Source organism: Podarcis erhardii (genome assembly GCF_964252035.2).
Source record: "Podarcis erhardii genome assembly, chromosome: 1".
Taxonomy (NCBI): domain Eukaryota; kingdom Metazoa; phylum Chordata; class Lepidosauria; order Squamata; family Lacertidae; genus Podarcis; species Podarcis erhardii.
Window position 1 is genome coordinate 136125478 of NC_138497.1, and position 27286 is coordinate 136152763.

At 44.4% G+C, this 27286-nt stretch overlaps 1 protein-coding gene and 1 long non-coding RNA gene across 3 annotated transcripts in view; one reads left to right on the forward strand and one right to left on the reverse strand.

The window, feature by feature from the left end:
- The first annotated feature begins 1283 nt into the window (after nucleotides 1–1283).
- The window catches only part of RAMP1 (receptor activity modifying protein 1), a 37444-nt gene continuing 11441 nt past the window's right edge, over nucleotides 1284–27286 (forward strand). Inside the window, exons 1-2 of the mRNA XM_081850105.1 lie at nucleotides 1284–1443; nucleotides 16622–16760. Coding sequence (XP_081706231.1) covers nucleotides 1392–1443; nucleotides 16622–16760 — 191 coding nt within the window. The 5' untranslated portion in view covers nucleotides 1284–1391. The remainder of the gene's footprint in view (nucleotides 1444–16621; nucleotides 16761–27286) is intronic.
- On the reverse strand, nucleotides 7605–19462 carry LOC309335647. Of its 2 annotated transcripts, XR_014153621.1 has the most exons (5): nucleotides 19331–19462; nucleotides 17514–17623; nucleotides 11388–11547; nucleotides 8680–8783; nucleotides 7605–8061 (listed from the first exon to the last, which is right to left on the reverse strand). It is a non-coding gene; the product is annotated as an uncharacterized lncRNA (long non-coding RNA). The 2 variants fall into 2 exon arrangements; XR_014153622.1 differs by having other exon boundaries at nucleotides 7605–8783.

The window sequence follows — 27286 nt, forward strand, 5'->3', positions numbered from 1 at the left end:
GCTTTGCAAGATGAAAAAAGACAAAGAGAGTCACGGAACGGATTCTTTGCGAGGCACCACTGTATAGTATATTGAGGAAACTTGTATTGCAAATCTTTTTTTTAAAAAAAAAGGTGTAAAAAAAATGAATAGAAGGTGTTTGAACACAAATAAATGCACACTTAAATGCATGCCTATCATATGCCCCAGGTTTCTGGAACTTGCAGTGAGTGACGAAGTACTGCTTGAGGTGAGATGACAACACTGCAAACACATCCCATAGAGCACCATCCACTAGGATGGACAGGAGAAAGATTTTGGAAGCATAAAGTCAAAAGTGTTAATATACGGATGAAGACAAACACACAGAAACAGCAACCCATATATGCACAAACTCCCCAGTATGGACACAACCCTTGTATTCCCTTCTTCTAGGTCTCAGGAAGTGCTTAGTAGAATAATGTATTTGTAATTATGAGCCTTTATGGTATGGCTAAATACACACTTCTGTTTACAGTGCATGCAGTGTACTCCCACTGGGAATGGGTTGCCAACTGTTGACAAAAATGACGTTTGGTTATATTGGAAAGTCATTTGGGTTAACCTTTTGTTCCTTTGAACTGGGGAATGAGCGTTTCTGTCTCGATAGCAGGTGCCCAGTTGCCGAAATGCTCTGCACATCATCATTCCTCTTAGTGTCAAGTCTTTGAACTTCAGAGGAATAGGTACTCTGGAAGAAAAGCTCAGTATCGGCACAAAACATTAGAAATGGCTGTCAACCACAAAAGCAACCATTCATGCACAGAAGTGTCTTTTCAATATTCAGAACTTTTTGGGTTCGACGTTTGAGAGGGGGCGGGGAAGGTCATCTTCTCGATTTAGGGCGACATTTGTTGCAACCTTCAGGCTTCACTCCCCTTTAAAGAGCCAGCCTGCCGAGGAGTTCTGCAGAACTCAACACCTTGCTCGCTGCTTCCTGACAATTAAACCACCTTCCTGCAGTTTGGGGTTTCTTTGCTCGCCCGCCGAGCGAGTCCCTTTGCCAAGCTCACCTTCCGCTCCTCCTCCTCTGCGCTCCCTTTGCGCGCGGGGCTTGCGCCTGGCCGGCTCCCCTTCGCCGGGCTCCGCGCCCGCCTTAGCAACCAGGACCTGGCCGGGGGGGGCGGGGGGGGGCGTGGAAGGCGGAGAGGATTTCTTTCAGCTGAGCGATCCACGGGGCGATCCAATCAGAGCTCCCGCTCCCACGTGGCCCCTTCAGCAGCCGATCGCGTTCCGAAGGGGAAGGGGCTCTGGCCAGACGCGGCTCCGGGGATCCTCGGGACGCGCGCGAGAGCTGCTCGCAGGGCTCCTCGGCATGGATCGCGTCGCCCCTTGGCAGTGAAGTCGGCGAGGCTCTCTCCTCTCGGCCAGCCATGGCTTGGGGGCTGCTCGCCCGGCTGAAGCGCTTCGTGTGGCTGCTCCTGGGTGAGTGCTGCTTTGCGCCGCTGCGTTTGGGAGACCAGGACTTTGCGTAATGGAGGCGCGGGACCAAGGCGATCGTTCACATGCCGTAGTAATATAGGAAGACCTGTAAAGACTTCCTGCGATAATGTCAGTCGGTCTCCATCTAGCAATTAACAGGATCTGAGGGCAAATGGCAATGCCTGTAATGCAGTCTAGGAGATTTCCCACCAGGCGAGCCGGGAGTGGGCGAGGGAGGGCGGGGTGGCTTTGAGACATTTTACTTCCTCAAACCCTTTGGCTGTGATGTGAGCGCGTTGCTTCTTTTGTCCCCTTTAAGTGGTTTGATCGCACAAAATTTACTCTCTTCTGTTGAATTTGCACCCAGCTTCTGCGTTATTTTCCCACACAGGAGTGGGCAGATGTGAGACTTCTGTTAACCCCTGAAGTCAGTAAATCTCCAGCCAGCCAGCAGAGTTGAGGCAGGCTGCATCCCAAGGCAAGCTGGCTAGAAGAGTAACCTTGAGTAGTCAGAAAGAGGATGTCGGAAACAAGCTTGAGGCAGCCACAGGGAGGGATTTGAACAGATCACCAACTCTCACCAACACTGCAGACCCTTTCACACATTACACACAACAAATCCAGGTTGGCCACCAGCTGCAGACCTGACAACCAATCTTTGACGTGTACCCATCTATGTGTTTTCCCCCCCAGCACTTTAAATTTTTTAGATGAATGCAACCCTTCAATGCCAGTACAAGAATCTGAACATGTATAGAATGCATTTCTATTCCTAAAGTGCACCTGGGAATAAGGGACAAGGCTTTTGCCTACACTGTGTGTGGTGGCTGCTTTGCATCCTTGAGCCACTTGCTTCCAGCAATTGGCTGCATGTAACAGACCATGTTCTATAAATTATAAAACTTGTTTGTGCCACCCATGTAAATCCCTCTTCCTCTGCTCAAACCATTTGCCTGCAGACCTTTGTTGCTGTTTTATGGCCATCTTTTTCCTTTCCGGGATTTGATTGTATTACAAATCCTCTCTTGCAGCATATAGAAATCAACAGTGAAGGGAAGGTGCCTTGTGCTTTCAAGGAGCTAAGCATTCAGAAACATTGCTAGTATGTTTACATGCATCGTTAGTCTGGGGTGGGGATCTGCATCTGGCTGGCAGCTAGATCCTTATCTCCCCTCACCCTGTGTGCCCACCTGTCAATCACCTGACATCAAAATGACATCATATAATTTCTCCTGTACATTTTTATTCCTCACCTTAAACTTTGTGCAGATGTGTCACTGCTCAAGTTTTCAGTTTTCCAGGGAGTTGCTTAAAATGGACAAATATTTAGCCATGACAAATTGTATCAAAAACAAGCAAAGGTCTTAACAGAAATATCACTTAAATTATAAGGGATGTACAGAAAAGGAAGTTGGGTGTTGCCTAGTGGAGCTAGTAGGTTAATAGCCATCTTCTTACATGCTCATGGCTTGCTTTGTGCTTGCTTTGTCCCACAATGTCACTGAGCATGTTTACTGCACAGGTTATCTTCAGTGTATTGCTCAGGTGTCCTGAGAAGGCTATGCTGTGAGGCAAGGATTTGCACCACTGTGTTTGCCTGTTGCCTGTGGCACCGCACTCAAGCGTGGTCACCTTTGGTATCACAATTTGCTATTGCAATAATGTTATACCAGTGGAATAGATGACCCCGCCTTGCAGTGGAGGGTAAAAGTAAGTGACCTTTCAGCTCCCTTGCAGCGCTATAAGTTTATGTGTTGCCTTATTGGTGACAGTAATGCAAATTATGTTTGGTGAATATGAAGTTGAAATTCTTTCCTTGGATTGGAAAGGAAGCAAAGTAAAACAGCTGGATCACTGTAGTCATGCAGAGGTCTTCAGCCTGTGGGTCAAAACCCACAAATGGATAGCAAGCAAGGCCATCTCAGGTGGGTTGTAGCAAAGCTGTTGCTGCTCTGCTGGACTCTAGCTAAGGTTGACCAGACCAAAGGATCACAAAATGCAGTGTCTGGGCTAGAACACATTGTTTTGATGAGACACTCATTTCAACAATTTCCATGAATGCTGGCTGCAAAGAGGCAGGAGAAAGGCAATTTTCAGTATTTTTCAGTAAGAAAGACTTTTCTGGCCAACCTTCCTATAGCTCTCGATGGAGTAAGGACGCTCTGTTCACTTTCTGGTCTGTTTCTCTGGCTTTCTAGACTTCTTCTACAACTGGAAGTATGCTGGGACTTTGCGTGGCGAGTTCCCGCCCCCACCAGGATAAATAAAGACACCAGACACTGTATGTAAGGTTAATTGGGCGAATTAGGCCACAACTTTATTGAATTCAGGAATGAGAGGCATTGGCATAGGCATTGGTCCTAACGGCTATCCGGCTCCAGCCCATTTGCTGGAGACACGGGGAAGGGTTAACCTTATATCGGGGGAGACTCCCGCGAGGCACGTCGGCTAGGAGCTCCCCCGGGTCACCGCTCTGGGGCGTGCCTTTGGCCCACACCTCCATAGGCTTCGGACAGGGCCACGCCCCCCGGGGTCCTTTAACGGACCACCCTTCGCTCGCTGGGGGGAGGTGATGGCGTTCCTCCCCCCCACACACATCGTCTTAACCCCTTCTTACCAATGCCTACCTTCTTACCAATGCCTACCGCCAATGCCGAGAAGTTGTGACGAGTTGCTACGAGGTAGGCGAAAAACCAAAAGGCCCGAAATTGCCAATTGGGAAGCACTTTAATCAAATCTTGCGAAGAATAATTATATTTCTGTTGGGTCTGTTAAATAAAATATTTTCAACTATAATTATGCGATTGAATCAATTGCAAAGCTAGGTCACCCAATCAGCTAACCCTTTGAAGCTGTGGAGGCTTAGTTCACAAGCGGCTTGCCTCTCCTAAAATGGCTGCCGCCTCAAAGCCACGTGGTCAGTCAAAATGGCGGCCGCAAGCTTTCCGTCGCTTAGCAACGCTGCACGAGCCCCCAAAGGCCGCTGCAATCAAAGCGCAACGAAATCAGAACCCCCACGCGACCCTAGGGCTGGCAGTCAAAGGCACCCACTAAATTAAATTCTTAAACAAACTGAGGACCCCTGCACGCTTAAAGTCCAGGAAAAGCCACAACAGGGAGTCGCAACACCAATAAACGGCAACCGCGGACCCCCCACACGCGCCCTTAGAGCTGAGCCACCCACAAAATTATACTTGTAAGTAATCGTGCCTGCTCGAAGCGATGAAAACTCCTCCTTCGGGAGCACGTGGAGGGTGAAGACTGCTCAGGTAAAGACCAGCTGGCCGGCGTGATGTACGCGAGGCGGGTAGTGCTGCAACCTTCGGAACACTGGAAAGAACACCCAGCCGCGCTGCGTGCGTGGCTGGGAAGCTCGCGCTGCTGTAGAGGATTTCTGAAGTGAAGCCGAAGCCTCCCCCGATGAGTGGGAGCAAACACAGGAAGCCGGCTGGGCGATATGGAGGAAGGGTTGGAAGAACAGGCGAGGCAGTAAGCCCGCCAGACAGCTGAGCGCAGAAGCGGGAGCGCGCTGCTCAGCAGCAGAAGGGAGGGTAGACCAATCGCAGGCGAAGTGCTGTCCTGCAGCGGGGGAGGGAGTGAGGACGAAGCGGAGGCGAAGCGTTGAACCGGCTGGGTGAATGAAGGCTCTCTGGCACCGCCAGCCAGCTGATCGCAAAGGCGCGCGTGCTGGAATGCAGATCTAGCCCCGCTCTGGCGCTGCACAACCACTTTAAAAAGACCTGCAAAACAAATCCACAAGGCAGAAACTAAGCACGAATTAACAAGCACGAGTTAACCGGAGTCCATACAAACCAAACCGAAACGTGGGGGCGAGCCGGCGAAAAGAGGGCGAGCCCCCTCCGCGCCGGCAATAAATAGGTCAAGCCACGCCCCCCCGCCGACCAGCTGATTGGCCGGCTTGGGGGGGCGGGCCAGACGGGGATTCCCCTGCTCTCGCGGGGGCTGGGGCAGCCCCCGCTCGCATGGGTGGGCGTGAAGCCCGCAACCCCACCTCCTGGGGCAGGCCCGGAATGCAGACATATGCTTTGTAGTGGGTAGAAGGAGGAACGGTCTTCTGTTCTTCAGAGGAGAAGCAGCAATAATTCCTTCCTCCACACGCTAAAATCTACCCCACCACTTAGAACTCAGCACAACATTCTTCCCTTGTAGCTCACCAGAACACAAGCTAAAAAACAAATTTGTGGGAGGGTATCTAGTGAAGACAAGCATCCACTGTGAACACAGAGCCGCCAGGAATTGAGACAAGGAGTTGCTGAAAAGAATCCTTGATCTCTGTGGTGGCACAACCTTAAAAGTGCAATTTCAGCAACTAATATTACCAAAGTTTTGGATATCAGTTAGTGAAGTGCACTTAGAATTGGCAAGTGAAGCAACCATTCACCCGTTGCCATTTGGTAGCACCTGTTTTCGTGAGCAGGCTTCTCAACAATGGTGATCCTCAAAACAAAAACAAAACCCCAATTTGGTTGTACAAAGTGAGCTGTGAGGTAGCTTTTCACATATCACCCCCCCCCCGGGAATTAAATCTGAATAATGTTTGCTCAGATGTCTCGTTGAAATGGTGAGTCAATCAATCAGTCACTGGTTTTCAATAGCTTCTCAGCCCTTTGGCTAAGAAAAAGTGTAAAAATCACTGGTTTTCATTTCACACTAATGCCAAAGTAGCACTATGTATGTTGCTTTGTGAATTACCATTTCAATAGAAGTGAAGTGTCTTAGTAGTACTATGAAGTATAAATCAAATGTGAATCTGTGAAAGCGGCTAGTGTGGAGGTCAGAGGTGGGTCTTGGGCCGGGGCACTTAAACCTATAGAACTGCAGAGTTGGGCTCATCTAGTCCCCTGGAATGCAGGAGAGACTCATCGAATCATAGAGTGAAGATCACTGTATGGGCATATTGTGACAGCCTCCTTAAAATAGACACTTCAGAAAATAAAATGGCTTCTAAACATAATAGCAAGATGCAATGTGAATTGAACGATAAAAACAAATGACCAAGGAGCTTGTTATAAATAAACAACACTCATTTCCCCATCACATTTTGACTGTAGAACCATCTGGCACTGACACATATTAAAAAGTAAATTCACTGTTTCAGAGCAGATCTAGAGCACACAGATTCTCAGGCTTGATCTACCAGGCAGTGGGACAACTGCATGAATTGCAGCCTTTGGGCTCAGTGGTCTTACCACTGAGGACCACTTTAGGGGAGGACGTCTTTAGATGGCTGGCAGGTGTCACTTTAGAAGCACATCTTCACGTGATTCTCTTTGGTTAAGCTAAGATGCTTTACGTTGCTTTTATGCTTTTATTCAGTTGCTTTACGCTGGTTCCAAGCAGGAAATAATACTGAATTCTGTTTGTGGGAGAAACTGTGGAAAACTGATTTAAAATTTACAGCTTGTTGTGTGCTGAAAGAGAATTATGAAAATGATATATAGGTGGTACCTGACACCAAGTAAGCTAGCAAAGATGTACAAATCAGAATCAGGTAACTGCTGTTAATGTCAAGAAACAGAAGGTATGTTTTACCATATGCAGAGCTAGCAAGCCTAACCATCAGAATAAGAGATCAAGAAGACTGGAAAATGTTTGTAGAATACCATATTTACTCAAATGTAATGCACACCTCTTTTGGCCAAATTACGTCGTGATAATTAGGGTGTGCATTAGATTGATGGTGCATTTACATTCAAGTAAATATGGTATGTGAAGAATCATTGTAAACAAATTAAAACATTAGCAGAATTAGAGTAAAATCAGCAGTATAAATTATGTTGAGATAAAATGAGAAAGAGAGGTTATGGAGTGCTTAAATTATGCAGCAGAAATGGATAGAAAGTGCCATGGAAGTGTGGAGGGGCGGAGGGAGGGAAGTTGATGTTTTTGGTGAATGTGGAAAACTAACAATGAAAATCATCAATATGTGTTGTTGTTTTTAAAAAGACGTTGGTTCCAATTTGGTTTGTTTTTTACATTACAAACTTCCAAGGCTCGTGTTACTCCAGGGGATTCCCTGTCAGCCCATTCCTTTTCCCTTTAAAATTTGAGGCAAGTATTGAAAACAATATCAAATATTTTTGTACACTTGCAGACTTCTTGAGGCAATGCTTGAGTTACAATGCTGAAAAATGAAATTGTCATACAGATTGTGGGATTATTTTTGAGGTCAGGTCCATTGCTTTGCTTCTTTCTTCTTTCTGAGCACTTACCTTTGTGGAAAGACTAGTGAATAATACATTGGGCTGTGCTATATATAATGGACTTATCTGTACAACATAATTAACTATTTACTACTGTTTAGCTTGTAACTCTTCACTAGGAAACAGAAGACTGTACAACTCAGACCCTCTTTGGTTTTAAAGTTATTTTTATTGTCTAAGAAATAGCAAATTGATCATATTATGGTTTGGGGGAAATGTTTCTTTTGTATAAGATTTTTTTATTACAATTTTATCATAATACAGTAAAATTACAACTACAAAAAAAGAAACAGAGAATTGAAAGAAAGGGACAATAGATATAAAGGAAAAATAGGAAGAAAGAAAATTTGATTATTTAAAGCCTTCAGTCCATGTGAACATCCATCTTCTCCACTTTCTGTAAAACAATATTTCGTGTAAGTCAAGGTGTCTCAGAATCATTCATTTTTTTCCTACAAAAAGTTCAAGATAGGTTCCCTAATTGTTATTATTATTAATAAATGTTAACCACACTCTTTATTTTAATTTTACCTCTATTATTATTGTTGTTATTGTTATTAGTTATTGAATTTATATACCGCCCTATACCTGGGGGTCTCAGTGCAGTTCACAGAATAAAATTGATTCCCACCACCATTACTCCATATTGAATAATAATAAATTATTTCATCCATGTCCGTATTAAAGTCTGCACACACAAACATTGGGTCAATATTCCAGTTTTGTTTCTCATTATAGCTAGTTCATATCCAGTTCCATATGTTTAGTTCCATTTCCTGTTGTGTTTACGATAGCATCCCAATCTCCTCCTCTAGCACTTTCCATTTTCATACCATAACTTTAATAGCACGATTCCCTGAATTTGATCCAGGTTGTAGGCAGAGTATTCCCTCTCTGCTAGAACTATAGGAATACCAGGACTGAAGTCTCAAAGCTTTCCCTCCTCTCCACTCCATCAGTGTTATATCCAGATAATTCTCCAAATCAGCATTTTTTATTTTATCTTCTACTTTACCTCCAAATCCTTGTATGGAAGTCATTCCATTTCTACATGACCACCTGCGTCTTTCAATTTAATTATTTCTTGATCCAGTCCTGCCAGCTTTTCCTCAATTTCATCTGAAGAAGAAGAAGAAGAAGAAGAGTTTGGATTTGATATCCCGCCTTTCACTCCCTTTAAGGAGTCTCCAAGCGGCTCACATTCTCCTTTCCCTTCCTCCCCCCCCAACAAACACTCTGTGAGGTGAGTGGGGCTGAGAGACTTCAGAGAAGTGGGACTGGCCCAAGGTCACCCAGCAGCTGCAGGTGGAGGAGCAGAGATGCGAACCCGGTGCACCAGATTACGAATCTACCGCTGTTAACCACTACACCACACTGAAGCCTCTGCATATACCCATTTCCATTTTCCATCTCATTGTCCTCTGGCTTATTTTTCCTTATCTTTTGACTGATTTTCTTGTTCATCATCAAACATCGATCAATCATTTTTTTTTATAATAATATTGATTGAGTTTTACAGAAAAAGGATTCACAGAAACAGAAAAATACACATACACACACAAGAAAGAAAAAAAACAAAAACAAAACAAAACAAAACAAAACAAAAACTTAAAAAGAAAAATTAAAAATCCCTTTTTCAAATATCATACCATTCATTAACTTATTTTCATGACTTCCTCACATCTCCTTTTTTTGTATCCCATTTAAAAATTTAAATAGCAAATTCATATCTTCTTAATTTTACCCTTAGTTAATTATCCTCACGAATTTTATCTTCTAATCATATTGCTAAAACCACTTCATTTCATTCCAACATCATTCGCATTCAAAAATTTTGTAATGTTTCTGTAAATACATCTTAAATTTCTTCGAGTCTTCTTCCACCGACTCTTCTCCCTGATCTCGCATTCTGCCAGTCATTTCCGCCATCTCCATATACTCCATCAGTTGCATCTGCCAATCTTCCAGAGTGGGTAGATCTTGTGTCTTCCAATGCTTTGCGATGAGAATTCTTGCTGCTGCTGTTGCGTACATAAAGAAAGTTCTATCCTTCTTTGGCACCAATTGGCCGACTATGCCCAGGAGAAAAGCCTCTGGTTTCTTAGGGAAAGTGTACTTAAGTACCTTTTTTAGTTCATTATATATCATCTCCCAGAAAGCCTTATTCCTTGGGCACGTCCACCAAAGGTGAAAGAATGTACCTTCAGTTTCTTTACATTTCCAACATTTATTGTCGGGCAAATGATAAATTTTTGCAAGCTTGACTGGGGTCATGTACCACCTATACATCATTTTCATAATATTCTCTCTTAAGGCATTACATGCCGTAAATTTAATCCCGGTGGTCCATAACTTCTCCCAGTCAGCAAACATAATATTGTATCCTATATCTTGTGCCCATTTTATTATAGCTGATTTTACCGTTTCTTCCTCCGTATTCCATTTCAACAGCAAGTTATACATTTTTGACAATACCTTAGCATTGGGTTCTAACAATGCGATCAATCATTTTTAATTGTTCAGCCATCAACTGTTTAACAATACCACGGTCATTGATTAATCCAAAAGTACCTTTGTCCTACTGGAGGCTTTTAATGTCCTAGATACTATTAGCCATTCAGTCCACCTTAATGTTTCCCCCTTAAATCAGTCTTGGACTTCCACAGCTGTGACTGTATTATCTCCAAGTAGATTCCATTCTGACAGCTAATTATAGTTACAGTCATACCTTGTTTCTTGAGCGCCTTGGTACTTGTACTTTTTGGCTCCAGGAGTTTCCTGCAGCTAATCGGAAGCCGCACCTTGGTTTTCAAACAGTTCCGGGAGTCAGACGGACTTCCGGAACGGGTTAAGTTTGATAACCAAGGTACCATTGTACTTCACTTTCAATTTCCCCAAGTCTTAGCGGCGGGAAACAAACAAACAATAATAATTAAGGATTTTTAATACACTCCATAGGGAACTTTGCCCTCTGTTATCAGGAGCGGAAGGTGTTTCTTGGTGTCACAGAGCCAAGGTAGAGCAAATAAAAGTAGTTCTGAAGTAAATTAGAGCAGTCTTCCAGGAGACTGTGTACACACTGTCCCTGTAAAGCACATCCAAAGCACACACCCCGCCCCCACCTCAAAGAATTCAGTTTGTTAAAGGTTGCTAAGAATTGTAACTCGGTGTTGTGTAAAGCTCAGTGTTCAGAATACTCTGAAGGCAAGAAGGTGCTTTAAAGATATGAGGTGTGCATAGCCAGAGAAGTTGTAATGGGGATTTCAGAGAAACTTAGAGCAGCTGTGAATAAATTTGGAGGCTTTGTGAGGAGATGAGGTCTTTGCTTCCTCAGTGATTAGAAAAAGTCAGTCTGTCTTTCTTATGGTCAAAGACTGACCAGACAACAGAAATAATAATGATAACATGCATAACTACATCAGCACCAAGGGGCAGAAGTAGTAGATAAAATTCCAGCTGATATCAAACTATTTGCTGCAAAACCACCAGCACAATTACTATACAAGCTATACAAAGTCAAAGCTGACCCAGAAGCCCATGTTCAGGGGTAGCTGAAGAGCCCCATGAGGTAGATGAGCAGCAGATAGCTGAGAATGTAAGAAAAGCCCATCTTGGATTACTGTCTGATCAAGCATCCAATTTCCCATAGTTGCTAACCAGATGTCTTCAAAAAGCCCAAGGCTTTAAGGCAACTGTGGAGGGCTGGGTATGGCTGGCACCAACCTCCACAGGTAAAGATTGATGGATCCAATGTGTTGTTGCATGGCTGCTGGCCATCCAGTGCTGTCTCACCCTTCCTGCAGGTGGAGGCAGAGAAGCAGTAGATTTCTGTGCCCTTTGCATACTCATTCTCAGGACCCAACAACCCAACAACTGGCGTACCCTAGAGACAGGCCGAAAAATGGGAGAAATCCAAATGTCTATGAGTGGGACCTACCTGCCATGTAGAAGAGCCTGGGATCATGGACAGAAAATGGACATTCAGGACACTGGCTTGAGTGAAGCTGATCTAGCTAAAGGCCAGCAAGCGGACCTTAGAACCACAGCTTGGACTAAGGCATGAGTCTGTTGGCCAGGGAACCAGTTGAGGAAGAAACTAGCAAGACAGAGAAAGAGGGAGACTCCTCCTCCTCTACTTCACCATTTGTCACTGATAGACTTTCTTCCGACACTTTTCTTTCATCTCCATGGAAATGGGCCTTGAGATTCCTTGCCAAGAAACTGGAATCCCTACAGACATGGAATTCTGCTCAGTCCCAGAACAAAGGAAAACTACAGCTCACCATGGGAAATGTGCACACTGCAGGAGGGAGTCTTGCTGCAATTGAATGTTTTGAACATTCTGCTGCAACAGGGTGTCTCTTCTGCAAAGGAAACAAGTTGTTCAGCAAAGGGTTTAGCTGCTTAGGTTTTGTGTTTAAATACAGAGGGTGCAGTAGGGGAAAATGCAGGCATGTTTTAGTTGCCTTCACGGAAATAAGCATGTACTTTGTGGGACCATGCCTTCAGGTGAAGAGCTAAACATTACTTGGTTGTGTTGTCTTTTTTGTTTTACAGGTTTTTTATTCCTGTATGCTGTCCTGTGGGCCACATAGAGGCCCATGGTATTCACTTCTGATACCCACAGGCATACGCAATACCCTTCCAAATACTGGAATGTTTATGCAAGCCAGTTCAAAATGGAAAGGGTTAAAAAAGCATTTTCATAGTTCTTTAATATCATAAAGCCATGAGTGCAATCCAAGCAAATCCACTGGAGCATATGGAATGCTACTTGAGATGGTGATGAACAGTTTGATCAAAATGTTTTACATTTTGGTAGTCAGAAAAGACCAAGGGGAAAAGCTAATCAGTGGGTCATTGCCTGCCTCTCCACAGAAATGGACAGCAGCTGCAGCCCTAGCCACCTGCCCAGCTGTTAGCTTTGGGCTCACTCCCAGCAGAGAGCTGGGAAGCTCTTGACATTGATAGACGATTGGTCAAACTCCATCAAGGCTTTGGAGAATCATTAATCACCTGTAGGACACGCAATAAAGTAGAAAAACTGGGGAGCAGCTCTCGGTTTTAGATTTCATCACAAGCATTTCATGCAATCCTATGATTGCTGAGGGAGAAGCCTCTGAGGGCTAATATGTCATCAGCCTGAAGCTGTGAATGCTTTTAATTCAGGGAATGCATTGCCTTTGTACTGGGGGGAGGGGGAGAGGTTGGCAAGGCTGGGAAGTTATAAGGAGCTGAAGTGTATAAAATGATATGTGATTCTGAGTTGGTTTGTTACTGTGTTGGATCCATGTTTATACAGAGTGGCTGGGGAAATCCAGCCAGATGGGTAGGTAATAATAATAATAATAATAATAATAATAATAATAATTACAGTTTCTAAAAACAAAGATTTTTGTGTGAATGAAATGGACTTCACAGTCGCAGAATGGGAGTGCCCCACATTCTTCTTTCTTCCCTGCCCCCCACAAAAAGTCTGCCGTTGGTGACTAGAAGACTCTTGGGAATGGTGTGGAACTGGGTGCCTGGAGCTGAGGGGGAGAGCGCAATTTGAAGGAAGTGATGCCTTCCTTATGTGAACAGAAGAGCACCATCCCATCATTTCTGTCACCTGAGCTGCACTTGGGGTGTGCCCATCACAAGGTTCATTGTCACAAGAATGACAATGGTGACTCTCTGAGAATCTGGCTGTAGTACTGCAGTGTTTAGTGGAGATGTCTATTTTGCAGGATGTTGGATTAGATGACCCTCGGGGTCCCTTACCAACTCTGTAGTTGTATGATTCTGGGAAGTAAGGATGGATCTGTGATACATATGGGTCTACCCTTCCACCCACTGCTACTAATCAGGTTGAAGTCTTAGAAGAATAGCTGCTGGCTTCTTTTTTAGGACTGCCCAAAGCAGAGCAAAGGGACGCAGGTGGCGCTATGGTCTAAACCACAGAGCCTAGGGCTTGCCGATCAGAAGGTCGGCGGTTCGAATCCCTGTGACTGGGTGAGCTCCCGTAGCTCTGTCCCAGCTCCTGCCAACCTAGCAGTTCGAAAGCATGTCAAGTGCAAGTAGATAAATAGGTACCACTCCAGCAGGAAGGCAAACGGCATTTGCGTACACTGCTCTGGTTCACCAGAAGCAGCTTAGACATGCTGGCCACATGACCCGGAAGCTGTACACCGGCTCCCTCGGCCAGTAAAGCAAGATGAGCGCCGCAACCCCAGAGTCATCCGCAACTGGACCTAATGGTCAGGGGCCTAATGGTGGACCTAATGGTGGGGCACTTTACCTTTTTAAAGAAGAACAGGATGCCACAATGATTAGTTTACTCATACGTTTGCTTTATTTTGACAATATTTTATAAAAATCCACATTAAATTGATGTTTCTGAGCACATTATTTCTCAAAATAGGAATGCATTTTGGTACATTTTTAATCAATAACTGTAGCACATTATGTATGTAAGTATGCCTGTATTTATGAACATTTATAAGGCACATAATTTTTAAAACAAATGTAAAAGCCGGGATAAGTGGTGGATAGCTTCATTTTGATCTACACATTAGTCCAGTTAGTGTAGATCAGTTCAGTGTGTATCAGAACTGGCAAAGATCAAATTTATCATGTGTCCCTACTGATAAGCAGCTTAAAATATTTCTTAATGAGCTCAAGTATCAGACATGTAAATTACATTAAGCGTGATAGAGGAAAATCTCTGAGCTGTTGAAAAAATTAGTCTTATGAAGAGTGTAGCACTCTTATTTTGATCCCTGGGGAAAAGTATTAGCTGGGCCTGGCCTCAGCAGGATTTATCCATTCTTAAGGAAATCAGCCCTGAGTGCTCACTGGAAGGACAGATCGTGAAGCTAAGGCTCCAATACTTTGGCCACCTCATGAGAAGAGAAGACTCCCTGGAAAAGACCCTGATGTTGGGAAAGATGGAGGACACAAGGAGAAGGGGATGACAGAGGACGAGATGGTTGCACAGTGTTCTCGAAGCTACCAGCATGAGTTTGAGCAAACTGTGGGAGGCAGTGGAAGACAGGAGTGCCTGGCGTGCTCTGGTTCATGGGGTCACGAAGAGTTGGACATGATTAAATGACTAAACAACAACAAAGCATATTTAAATTCAAATTCAAACTGTTGGATGCCCCGAGTTCTGTTGCTTTACCTTAGTTATAATCAATACAGTAGTTTGGGAACTCGGACTGGATTTGGAAAGAAATATGTACTATTGCTGTAAATTTGAAGAACTTGATGGAGTGGATTATATGTGGGTTGCATTTGTAAAAGCTGTAAGTTAGTGTATTTTACCATCATAGAGAGAGTGTTGGTCTATTTTGGTCAAAGGACTATCATGTGTCTTCATGGACTTCACAGGCTCTTTTTATATCCAGGAGGGCCCTGGAGGAAGCGCAGGGCTGCCAACATTCTGGGCTGTTAATGCCTAGCAAATAGTATTGTCTGTACATGCGGAACTTTGTCATGAATGTCAGGCACATATCCCCTAATGGAAATGATTAAGATAGCCAAGAACTATATTGAGTCTCTTTGCTTTCTGTGGACCAAATGAGATGTGATGTTATTCATGTCTTTAGCCTTTGCACAACTGATTATTTTTTTTAAGGCAAGCAGTGAACAATAGGAAAGGGCTGTCTTTAGTGGCATCAATCATTATCCTGAGTCTAGTAAGGCAATTTCTGTTCCACACAGAAGTTTGATAGAGGCTTTCTAGCTCCCATTTGATTCCTGTAATTGTTGACAAAGTAGCCAAACAGAGGGAAAAACAATTCTAAATCTGAATTATACTGTCATGGAATATCTCTGGCTAGGCAAGCAGAGGTTTATCTTTTATCGATTTATTTATTGATTTATTATCTAATCAATAAAATAGTTTTTCAGCTATTTACACCTGTTTTCTAGAGTATATTTTTTGGGAAAAACATTGATGTTTCTATCCTGCATCTCCATGGTTTTAGGGTTTTGGCTGCTACAGTTCTTCTTCCCATGGAGTTGGAGGGTGATTGTAAAATTATGGAAGCACAGTCCCACGATGGTGTCTTGGCACTTCAGATTGATCTCAGTAATGGCATTTCTTTATTTGTATTAATGTTTATATCCCATCTAGAGATGGGAAAGCCTGAAAAAAACCGGAAAAATTGGGGGGAAACCCAGTTTTTTCCTGTTTTTTCTCCAAATGGGAAAAAATGGCTTTGGGGGGAAATGGGGGGGGGGACCTGGTTTGTTTTTTCTCTGGGTTTTTTCCAGGCCTTCCCATCTCTAATCTCATCAGAGACTTCTTTACATCTTCTCAAGGTGTGTGGGCGTTCCCAGAGACTGTTTGGGGGCAATTGATTTTCTGTCAGGGAATTCTCACATTGTCATGGGAGGTGATCAAAATGCTTGGTCAGGACAAACAAATTTGTAAATATGTAGGCACCTTTGCAACAGATATTTCCTAAGCAAAAAGTTTCATAAGAGTCAGCAGAATCTTACAACACTCGCTTATAGGGGTTTTTTCTTCCTAATTTTGAATGACAGTCCTTTGGATGAACCAGGAGGCCACAGTACATACCTTTTATTGGGGGAGGGGGCAGTATAGTAGTTTTTTTATTAATTTCCCCTTCTTCCTGAGGTAAAAACCTCCTCAGCAGAGGATCAGCTGGAAGGTGGCCATTATCCCATCCAATTGCTTATTCAGCTGACAGTTAGTCCAACTTATTAGATCTACCTCAAATTGGGATGCAGAGGAATCACTGCCCATTAGTGTCCTTTTCCTGCTAATGGTTGTTTATCCCAGGAGTGAAGAGAGACACATGGAGATGTTTCTGAGGGAAGGAACTCTAGCCTCTCTCTTGCACTGGTAACTTTTAAATGTGTTAGAATGAATCGATCAACTCAGTCCTGGCCTTTACCTTTCTTCCCCCTTTTTGTCTCTCCCTCCCCTTTCCGCCTTTCCATTTCAGCCCATCACTTTATGGTGGTCAGGGCATGCCATGAAGTCGCCTATGGGCAGTACATCCAGGAATATTGTCTCAGCAAGTTTCAATCTGACATGGAAACTCTCAGGAAGACTCTGTGGTGTGACTGGGATATGACTTTGGGGTGAGTTGAAATTGTTTTGTCCAGTGGGAAGAAAAGAGCTATGTAAACATCTAAGAAATGGCATGCTAGGATTCTGGAGTGTATCTCATAGCCTCCTGCATTGGTGTAAAGAACCGTTTTCTGCTTGCTAGACGAAAGGCTGTGCATCCACCCTTCTTCCAACTGGTCACATGCAAGCTTCATAGTTGACCAACTAGGCTCCTTTCAAGGTAATGACAGATAATTTGAGCAACCTTATAGCAAATGATGATTTGCCACATCCCCTGCCCCTGTTTTTCTTCTCATTCTGCTTCATAATCTAGCACAGCATCCAACATTTGTCAGAGCAAAATACGGAGACTTATTTTTAGAACATATTATCACAATGATTTCATCTGATCTAGTGGATGCAAGCCAAAAAATTGAAAATCCTTACATGAGCTGAACACGAAATGAAATGAAATATTTTACTTAAACAAATATTTGGATTTTAATCCTTTAACTCTTTAGCCAAAACCCTGAAAATTGAAAAAAGATAAAAATGGCAGCATGCGTTTGCAGAGAATAAAAGACCAAAACCAACGAAATGGGATGCAATACAAACCATTACATCTCCTCCCAGTATAGTTATGTTGTAAGATTAGGAGTTTGAACAAGAGAGGGCTAATGAGGACAGGTTGACAGGAAGGGTTTCTTAGTCATCCACAGACCAGGTTATTATGGAAACAACAGGTAAACCCAGAAACTGAGAGACATATTGGCAAAAGGACCCACCTAATACAGTCCTGGCTGGGAATGTTGCCACCAAGGTGCCAGCTCCAAACAATGGAGGGCTCTTCACGTCAGTGACTGGCTAGAACAAGACAGGGAGACACATCTGAGTCCTGAAAAATAACAGTAAAAAAAAAAGAAGCCTGAGAGATTGCAACCTAAAAGCCCCCACTTTGGAATTCCAGGTGGTGAGAACAAACACACAAGGCAATTTATTTCTTTATTTAGAGGAATTTATACCCTGCCTACTGGCTGAGGTTCTAAAGAGCCCTGAGCCCTGAGACTGACCAAATGGAGCAGCCAGAGGTTTGTCCCTCACAAGCCAAGAATTCATCACTGACATCCCCTGGCTCTGGTGACAGATGCAGGAAGCACTGCGAGGTGAGGAAGAGAAGGCCCACTTAAAGGAGCCACTATGCTGCCTTTCCTTGAGATATCGCCAAGCCCTGCCAGATCCTGAGAACAGCCTTTCCTCATTCATGGCAGCAACTGCGCCTCCTCACAAACTGGCTCTGGCTTCAGAAAGGTGTGTGGCAGTGGCTTCTGGAAGATCTCTCTCACAAGCTCTGCAAGGTCTTGCCAGAAGCCCCCTGCCCTGTGCCACCCCAGCAGCTGGGGAGGGGCTGGGGGATTCCCCTGTGCAAGGGGGCTGCTTCATTCTGCCTCGTGGGAGGGCTGGCCCTGGCCCCCAAAAGATACAGGGTAAAACTGTGTGCCAAACCACTCTGTGCATCACCCCCAAACAAGATATACACTACCTTTCACCTGCTTGCCCTGAAACAAATAATTTAGTTCATTTGCATCCTACTAAGTTCACCCAAATCAGTTCCGCTTCTGTTAATTTACACTCCCAGTTAATTTCCCAGCGAGAATCAATCCTTTTCTTTTAGTCACTCCGGTCATCAGTCTTTACACACCCAAATGAATCTAAACTAAACTAAACACTAAACTAGGTTCAAAAGTAATTCTGGTATCCAGGCAAGATTGCCCCCTGCACCTGTTACTAAAAAGGGGGATAAAACTCAGGAAAGACTGGCAGGCAGAGTATTTTATGTGAGGAGGGGATTGCACAGAACTTGCTTCTTTGCAGTTACTGCTTCTCTGCTCTTTGCTTGAAATTAGCCTACCAATCTAGGCAACCAGCAAGTCCAAATCTTGAATGCACCGAGGAGCTCTAATTGTTTCATGTCGGACAAAAGCACCTGCTCCCTGATAATACACTTTATTTCTTCCTTTTAAGATTCCTTGCCATTGCTCCTTTCAGGTTATAGCAACAAACCTCTGCCATAGGGAATCCTAAATTAGTAGCAAAGATATAGAAAGATGAAAAGAAAATGATAGTCAGAAAAGGCCTTGGGGGGTTTCAGAAGATTTTTCTTTTCTTTTCTTTTCTTTGCTGATTCTGATTTTGCTTTCCAAATAACCAGCAAAGACAGCTTCACAGATTCCCCTCCGCTGCATCTCCACCAACTATACCTTCAAGGGTTTACACTTTTCATTCACAAGGTCATGAAGAAAACAGCTGGGGACTCCTGACTTCCTCCTTTGTTTGCCTTTCCACTGTGTGTCTCCCAGTTTTGAAAAAGGAGAGAAGTGAACAAGGAATACTAAAGCCAAGCTCAGTGTTTTTCATCTCCTCAATCGCCCTCTTTCCACTTGCCCTCTCTCCTTTCGGGGATGAGTGATCCACACAAAATGACCTGGGCTTATTTCCTCAAATATGATTTACATGACAACAAACAAATGCACATGGAAAAAGAACCACCCTAAAGGCAAACAATCTATGGTCAGATGCCGCAGCAAATGACAGGCACTCTCGCCTCCATAGTCTCATCAACAGCTCCCTTATTCCTAGAGTGGCGATGGCGCTGTTACTACAAGAGAGCCAGCTGTCTCTCCTTGGCCCTTGGTTTTTCCCAAGTGACTAGTGGTGGCTGCTGCCTTCTTCTTTTCCAGTTGGGCCTGGGTGTTTCTTTTCAGGGCAGGGCAGAATTTTTCCTATGAGACAATGTGATTGGTGTGTTTTTCTTTCTCCTCCTTCAACTTACTGGTCAAGCTGTGCCAAGCTGTGTTGTGCACAATGGGGAGGGGGAAGCCCCCTAGGAAAATTTGTTGTCTCAGCCATCAGGCACAGACCTGACTGTACAGCCAACACCCATGGCCTGCCTCTCTCCCTGCCTGCCCCAGGCCTGCATTCTTGGCTGTGGAAGCTATGGGGCACACGCCAATCAGAAATGAAGCAGCATGTCCAACCCAAAACGGGTGCAGGAGGTGCAAGTCGTTTTGAAGGCAGAGTTGTCTACAGTCTAACCACCTTGGTCCCATCCTGAGCACAAATAATTCTGAATGCACATACAAAAAAAAAGAACCCTTAGATTTCTTACAACAAAATTTGCTGAGAGAGAGAGCGCACCCCATTTACACCAGTCAGAGGAAAATATTTAAAGCTGAGCTCTGCCTGCCACAGATTGTACTTTTTCATGAAGTGGGGTGTCCTCTTTAGTAATGATTAATCTTTTGGAGGTGTAGATTAATACATTCAACACCTGTTATTTCTGGCTCTTTTTAGACAATTATCAGTGTGCCTGGCAAACAGTCACTGTGCATATTAATATGGATATAATGAAAGACCCAACACCATGTGACTATTCTGCCAAGGAACAGTGAAATGACAGGTATTCCTACACCTGCTGTCAGGCAACCTACGCTGGCAGTCAGCTGCCTTCGCACCCTGTAATCAACATTCTTTTAGAACTTGGCATGGCTTTCTGGGTACACGGCTGTTTGCTGCAGTAAATACACAATGTGTGAAAAGGAGCCAAATGGGAAACGGACACTGTTGGCCAAGCCTGCCCAGCCATGAAGCAGGGTGAAGCAGCTGCCTTGGGCAGTGAAAGGCCCAGAGATTGTGCCACGGGGGTGCCCCTCCCATGCCACTGCCTCCACCACAAACAGAGAAGTGGCCCCGGCAGCAGTGGGATCTCCCTGAAATTTCCTGAAAGCTCATGGAGCGCGAGAGATCTCGTGAGATTTCAGAGTCATCTTGCCATAAATCAGCACCACTGCCAGCACAGCTTCTCCACCAGCAGCAGCGGCAGCCCAGAGGTGATTCTGGCAGAGGTGGGGGCAGCATGGTAGCGGGCAAGACAGCGCTTTCCCTTTCACCTCAAGTGGCGTAATGGGAGGTGCCCCCCCCATGTGTGGTGCCAATGCCACGAGTTCGAGATCTGTTTCAGCTCTCCTAAGCAGCTCACTGGGAAGCGTCTGATTCAGTAGCTCCTAAGTCCCTGATTCCGCCTCTGGCATCGCCATGGCGATAACCAGGAGAGCCCGATGGCGTAAAGGGAGTCAGCGCAAGGCAGCTGTCGATATTCACATATCCTGGTTCCCAGCACCGCGATGCCCCTTTGTGATAAGCAGCAGTAATTTACATTCACATGCCGTAAAAGTACAGAGGAGGCAGCATGTTCTGCAGCTGTTTTCCCAGTGCCATGCATGTCTCAGTTTAGTATGCTTTATAATAATGAGACAATCCAACATGCAGTCAGATAGGCTGTTTTATATATGCATTGGGTCAAACTATTTAAAGTCTTTCTACAAATGCCAACTCAGAAGTGGGCCTTACTTTCACATAAGAGGGTACTGGATTTCAGCCAATGACATATTTCATCAGCCAGGCTTTTAATGCATGTTAATATTGCTGGATATGGACTTTTTTAAACTTGCTTTGACTGCTGCTTAATGTTTTTTAGCTTTTATATTTTTAATGTTTTGCTGCTGTAAGCTGCCTTGTTGGCCCCCTTTTTAAAAGTATGTTGTAAGAAATTATTTTGTAAATAAAGAACGGGATGATACTCTGCAGTTTTAGCTGTGAATTCCGTAGTGGCAGCTGGCAAGCAAAGTGAGAAAATAGGTGCTTTGATAAATAGATGCAGTTGCAGGGCGTGGGATAAGCATAGGAATGATCCAGGATGAAAAAGGGTCAGGATCTGAACAAAAGTTTCAGGGTTTTAACCTCTTTCTAAGAATCTCCGGAGGAAGGAGTAAATCTATGAACCCCCCACCCCACCCCCGCATTTCATGATAGCCCTTTTCCTCTTTTCTAGGACAAAAAGCTACTGTACCTCAGTAGCTTTTTCTGAAGAAAAAGCAGAACTGAGAGGCGGACACTAAAGTCAGGCATCAGAAATACATTTTGAAAACATGTGGGCAAAGTTCCGCCATGCCTTCAACTCCAATAGACGTGACCCTGGGCAAATATAAAGGGAAATTGTGAATAATTTCATGGCAAGATTGTCCTCAGATGCACCATAGTCAGCTACCAGGCCCTTCTCTAGTTGGGCCTTCCTGATGCATCATCAAGTAAGAGGATGGCAGGTATAGGAACCTACAAAGAGATTGCGGCTTGAGTTCTGAAGAAAGGTTGCAAAAATCTGAACTTTCTGAACTAATTGTGAAATGCTGATGTTCTTCCACAGCATACATTGAATTACCTGGCAGAATCAGGGTGTTTTTAATGCTCACTGAAACACTGGTGGAGGAAGGTGGGGGGTGTGTGTGGTGCGCACCGAGTGTCAGCCGTGAGGGTGGGTGACATCGCCGTGCCACACACACTCGCTCGCTGCGCAGGCAGCACCCCGGATGCTCGCTGCACGGGCGGCGGGCCGCTAGGGACAATCCTGCCATGGGCGGCTAGCAGTGCGCTCCAACGCTCGTAGCACGGGCCATTAGCAGTGTCCCTCCTAACACTCGCCGTGCGGGCGGCAGGTGGCTAGGGAAGCTCGCTGCACGGGTGGCAAGCAGCGCCCCCTCATGCTTGTTGCCTGGACGGTGGGTGGCTAAGGACGCTCGCCATGCAGGCAGCTAGCCCCGCCCCTGCGGGCCGGCTAGCCCCGCCTCCACACCGCTCCGGGTGCCGGGCCAGGTAGCTCCGCCCCTGCTTCTGAACCCAGTTTCTGGATCTTTTAGTTAAGGCTTCCTTCTGAAGTTCAGGTCAGCAGTTCATTGTCCATGCCATTTCAGTCACTAAGCTAGAATCCAGCAATGATTTATTTCTCATATATTCCTTGGCACCACAAAGGATCTCTTGTGGTCCAGGGAACCCACATAAGGACTCTATACAGGCTCTTGGATACCCCATAAGGGAAAAGGAGCAGTTTTTTCTTATAACAGCCCATAATGGTTGTCTTCTTTCCCTGTCTAAAGTGTGCTCATCAGCCCTAGATCAGCAGGGTTGGGGAACCTGGGGCCCTCCAAATGTTTTTGGACTTGAATTCCCATCAGCCCCAGCCACGTGGCCCTAGTCAAGGAACAGGATAGTGGGGGCCCAGCTACAGGTTTCCCATCCTTTGCCTACAGCTAAGACTTGCCTTAATCTAAAGTAATCGTTGTTGATTTTTGGTCTCTTGTGACAGACGCACTTCTGAGCTCTTTGGGTAACAACTGGTTTACTGCAGATCCAACAGTGAATATGCAAAAACTGTAGCTCTTTCAAATTGCTACTCTGATCAGGAAATAGAGCACCAAGACAAAAGTTTATGCGATAGCATCCTTTGGCAGAGGGAAATATTTAGGCTGATTTTTGATGGGATTGTGCTAATTTTGGCAGATGACAGGCACCATTCATACATTTTCGATGACAATTTTCCTTCTTTTTCCACTGTGACTAATCCTTTGTGGTTTGGTTCTCCATGAGAAGCTGAAATCTGCCTCACTCTCTTTAGATATGAAGCAGATGACAATTGAGCTATTTTTAATTGGATTCCGGATTACATGGAGTGGCGCATTGGTCAAAGTGGCCTGCGCTGGAATAGCCTTGGGTGACAGCATCATGCTTCTCAACCCACATTACTCTAACATGGTGTGCAGCTGTTTCAGCTGGGCAAGAGTAAAAATATCCACTGTGTGCCTAGGAAGATGGTGCATAAGCACATATATTTTCATTATTGTAATTAAGCAGAGGCTCTTGTTGATGTTTGTTTCTTCTGGGCAGGAAAGCAAGTAGATCTTGCCTGGCACACGGTGCAAGCAATGAAGAACAATATATATTTCTGGTGGAAATGTATGAAGTGGAGAACTTTCCCCTTACAGCTGAAAATAACAACATCTGGTTAAAAAGAAAACAACTGCCTCACAGTATCAGATAGGATCACCAAATCCAGGAAAATCAAAAGTACTAGCAGAAGAGAAATGTTTCTATTGCATTTCCCTCCTCACTTCGTTTTTTTTAAAAGTTGCCCCTTAGAAGTTTTTTGTGTAGCCTGTTTTCTCATACAGATACAGTGGTACCTCGGTTTAAAAACAGCCCTGTTTACGAACTATTCGGTTTACGAACTCCGCAAAACCAGAAGTGGTGTCCTGGTTTGCAAACCTTACCTCAGTCTAAGAACGGAATCCGAACAGTGGAAGGACACTGGTGGTGGGAGGCCTCATTAGGGAAAGCGTGCCTCGGTTTAAGAACGGACTTCCAGAATGGATTAGTTCATAAACCGAGGTACCACTGTGCAGCTGCAACAAGGAGGCTTCCAGAGAGAGATGGCAACACAAAATGACTATGGCGCTTAAGGTGGCAGTGCACACCCCTAAGGAGGTTCAAGGCCTTTGAATACACTCTTCCTTCTCTCCCCACCCCCAGGATGCTTCAAACATTTCTTGGTCCCTTCAGTTCTCCTCCTCCTCCCCCAACATCAGACATTCTCATCCCCAAGGGATGAGCATTCATTCCACAATAACAGACTGATTCCACCTATTTGAACCCAGCATACTTTTTCTCTCATGGATTCAAGCAGATGCCGTATGTTTGTGAAACAGCAAGATCAGCAGTGACAAAGAAACAGCTGCAAAGTATTTGCAAATGGTAATTAGGATGCAACCAGAAAATAAACTGGATATTTTCTTTATGTTGAAGAAAGATTTATATCATAAATATCCAATGTACTGATCAATAATCCCATATCCATTTTGTATTACGGCCTGCAAGAATTATCTTTCAGCCAAATAACCCATAAATATCTTGTCCTTTGCCTTGGGCAGAAAAAAGCCTTTGGGTCAGCCGCACGTGGGCACAATCTTCACAGCCACCCAGAGGAAAAGCAAAAAGCAGCAGGAGGCTGCTGTGCCATCTCCTCATTCTTGCTGTGTGCCCAGAGGGGCAAGTGAACAGGCAGCAACAGCTTAATGGAGCAGGACCAGTGGGCTGCGGGAGCCCTAGATCCCCCTTCAGGAGTGTGGGCCTCAGGCAGGTGCCCAGCAATGCCAGCCCCTGATTGCAGCTTCTGGAAGCTCCTGACCAAGAGCTCACAAACAGGCCTTGCAAACAGGGGTGTTTGCAAGGGCGTTTAGCGGGGGGGGGGGGAGTACTGTCTCATGGTATGCATGGGACCAAGAGACATGGAGGGCGAAGAAGCTACTGCAGTGACCTGTGGTATATTTGTCTTCCTGCTGGGGGAAATGCAACAGTACAGTTGTAGCAAGTGCCAGCTGGATGTCTTGCTGGAAGAGAAGGTACAGCAACTTGAGACCCGTCTAGTCACACTTTGAGCTACAGGACAACGTTCAGAGTTTCTTGACAGAGCTGAGTTGATTGTGACTGAACAGCAAGGCGGATGGGGTGCCCATTGCAAGAGACTAACCTCTGGAGGAATGTGATGCCCAGAAGTAGGACAGCCACAAGCCATGCAGTGTCCTTGGAGCTGCAAAATCACTTCCCCTCTCTCACCTCGGACACTGATTCTGGGCCAGAGGAGCAGTTACAGGCCTCAGAAAACACCAAGGTGGCAGTGAAAGGTACAGCAGAGCACAGAATGATTCCTGCCACCCCTCAGAGACAGGAGGAGTTGGACTTGCAGGAGTCCTTTTCCATTATTGACCCAACCCCTTCAGATCTCAGGATGAGCATGCCAACAACCCACTTTCTACCTTCCAAGGAGATGATAGGGAATTGCAGTCTGGAGAAGGCAAGCGGAGAGGAAGGAGCAGGAAGTACTGAAACCAAAAGGTTCCTGTCTCTGTAACCTAATCCAGCAAAATCCAGATAAGCTCCAATAGACAAGAGAGGAAGACACAAGAAGGGCAGTTGCAGACCTTCGAACACTCCAAGCAGGCTTTGGAAGGCACAGTGTTTAGACTGAGGAGGAAGAGATGAGGGTGGTGACAGGTGACTCCCCGCTGAGGGGGGCAGAGGCAGGAGGGTGTGGAGGAAACAGGGTGTCAGGGAGGTGTGCAAGAGATGGGCTGCAGCTTACAGTGGGTGGCAAAAATATGTTTGCTAAGAGTCTCGCAAACCTGATCAGGGGAGCTTTATTTTTTTTATAAATATTTTTATTAATTTCCAATTATTAAAATACAATATAAACCACATTTTATCAATATCAAATTACAATTTAAATTCAAATATACAGTGGTACCTCGGATTGCAAACTTAATCCGTTCCGGAAGTCCGTTCTTAAACCAAAGTGTTCTTAAACCAAGGCGCGCTTTCCCATAGAAAGTAATGGAAAATGGATTAATCCATTCCAGACTTTTAAAAACAACTCCTAAAACAGCAATTCAACATGAATTTTACTATTTAATGAGACCATTGATCCATAAAATGAAAGCAATAATAAATGTACTGTACTACAAAATAAATAAAACAGTGTTGTAAATGATAAAAATTAGAATTAAATTATTTTCTTACCTGCACTGATGATAGTCATTGTTTGGATGGGGGGCTTTTATCCATTTCCACAGTCAGTCAGTCAATCAATCAATCAATCAATCAATCAAACAAATCAGTAGCGGAACTGGGATCCACACAGACCCCTCCCCCATGCTGCTGCAGGAAATGCTCCCTAGAGCAGCAGCATGGGGGGGGGGGAGTTGCACGCCTGCAAACCTGGGGCTACTCAAGGGTTTGCAGTACCAGCACCTTTCCCCCCTCAAAGGTTAAAAGTGTGGCACTTCATGGTGAGTACTGTGAGGGGAGAAAGACTTTCTGTTGGTCATCAGGCTTTTCCACCATCCAGCCCTGGGAGGCTTCCCAGACCATGACTTTGAGAGCAGCAGAAGCTGTTGGGAAGAGAGGAGTTCAGGATATGATATTTGGAAAAATATAATTTTATACTTTGTGTGTCCTTGTTTCTCAGTTTGATCCTTTTATATGGTTTTTTATGTTTTGTGGTATTTTATGCATTGTGATTTGCTATTATTTTTATTGATTGTAGATTAGTAATTCTTTATTGTAATTGATACGTGTAAACTGTAAACTGTTTAATTATTATTTGATGTTTAATTTTACTGTTTACTGTCAGATTGTAATGAATCATTAAATATTGCTTTATTTGTTATAAGTTGTTTATTTTAAAGTTATTCTGACTTTTTATATTGCATCAGCTTGTTGCTATTAATGTTTGATGTTTTATTATGTTTTTATATGTGTTGGAAGCATCCAGAGTGGCTGGGGCAACCCAGCCAGATGGACAGGGTATAAATTAAAAAATATTATTTTTATATTATAGTACCAGCACCATTTTTCTTTTTTAAAAGCCCTGGCACAATCTATGTTGAATTATTCACTGTCTTGAGTTTGCAAGCCAAAGGGGGCTTTTGGTTATTCGGGAGACAGCATTTGCAAATGTACTTCTTCATATGTACATGTTCACTTGCAGCATAAGCCTTTTAAATGAGCTGATTCATTATGCTATTCGTTGTGGTGGTGGCCTGACTGCTGTTTCTAAAGGGAGCTTATCTGAGTAGTTATTACAGCACAGCTGTTTAGATGGCTTGAAATGGATCAA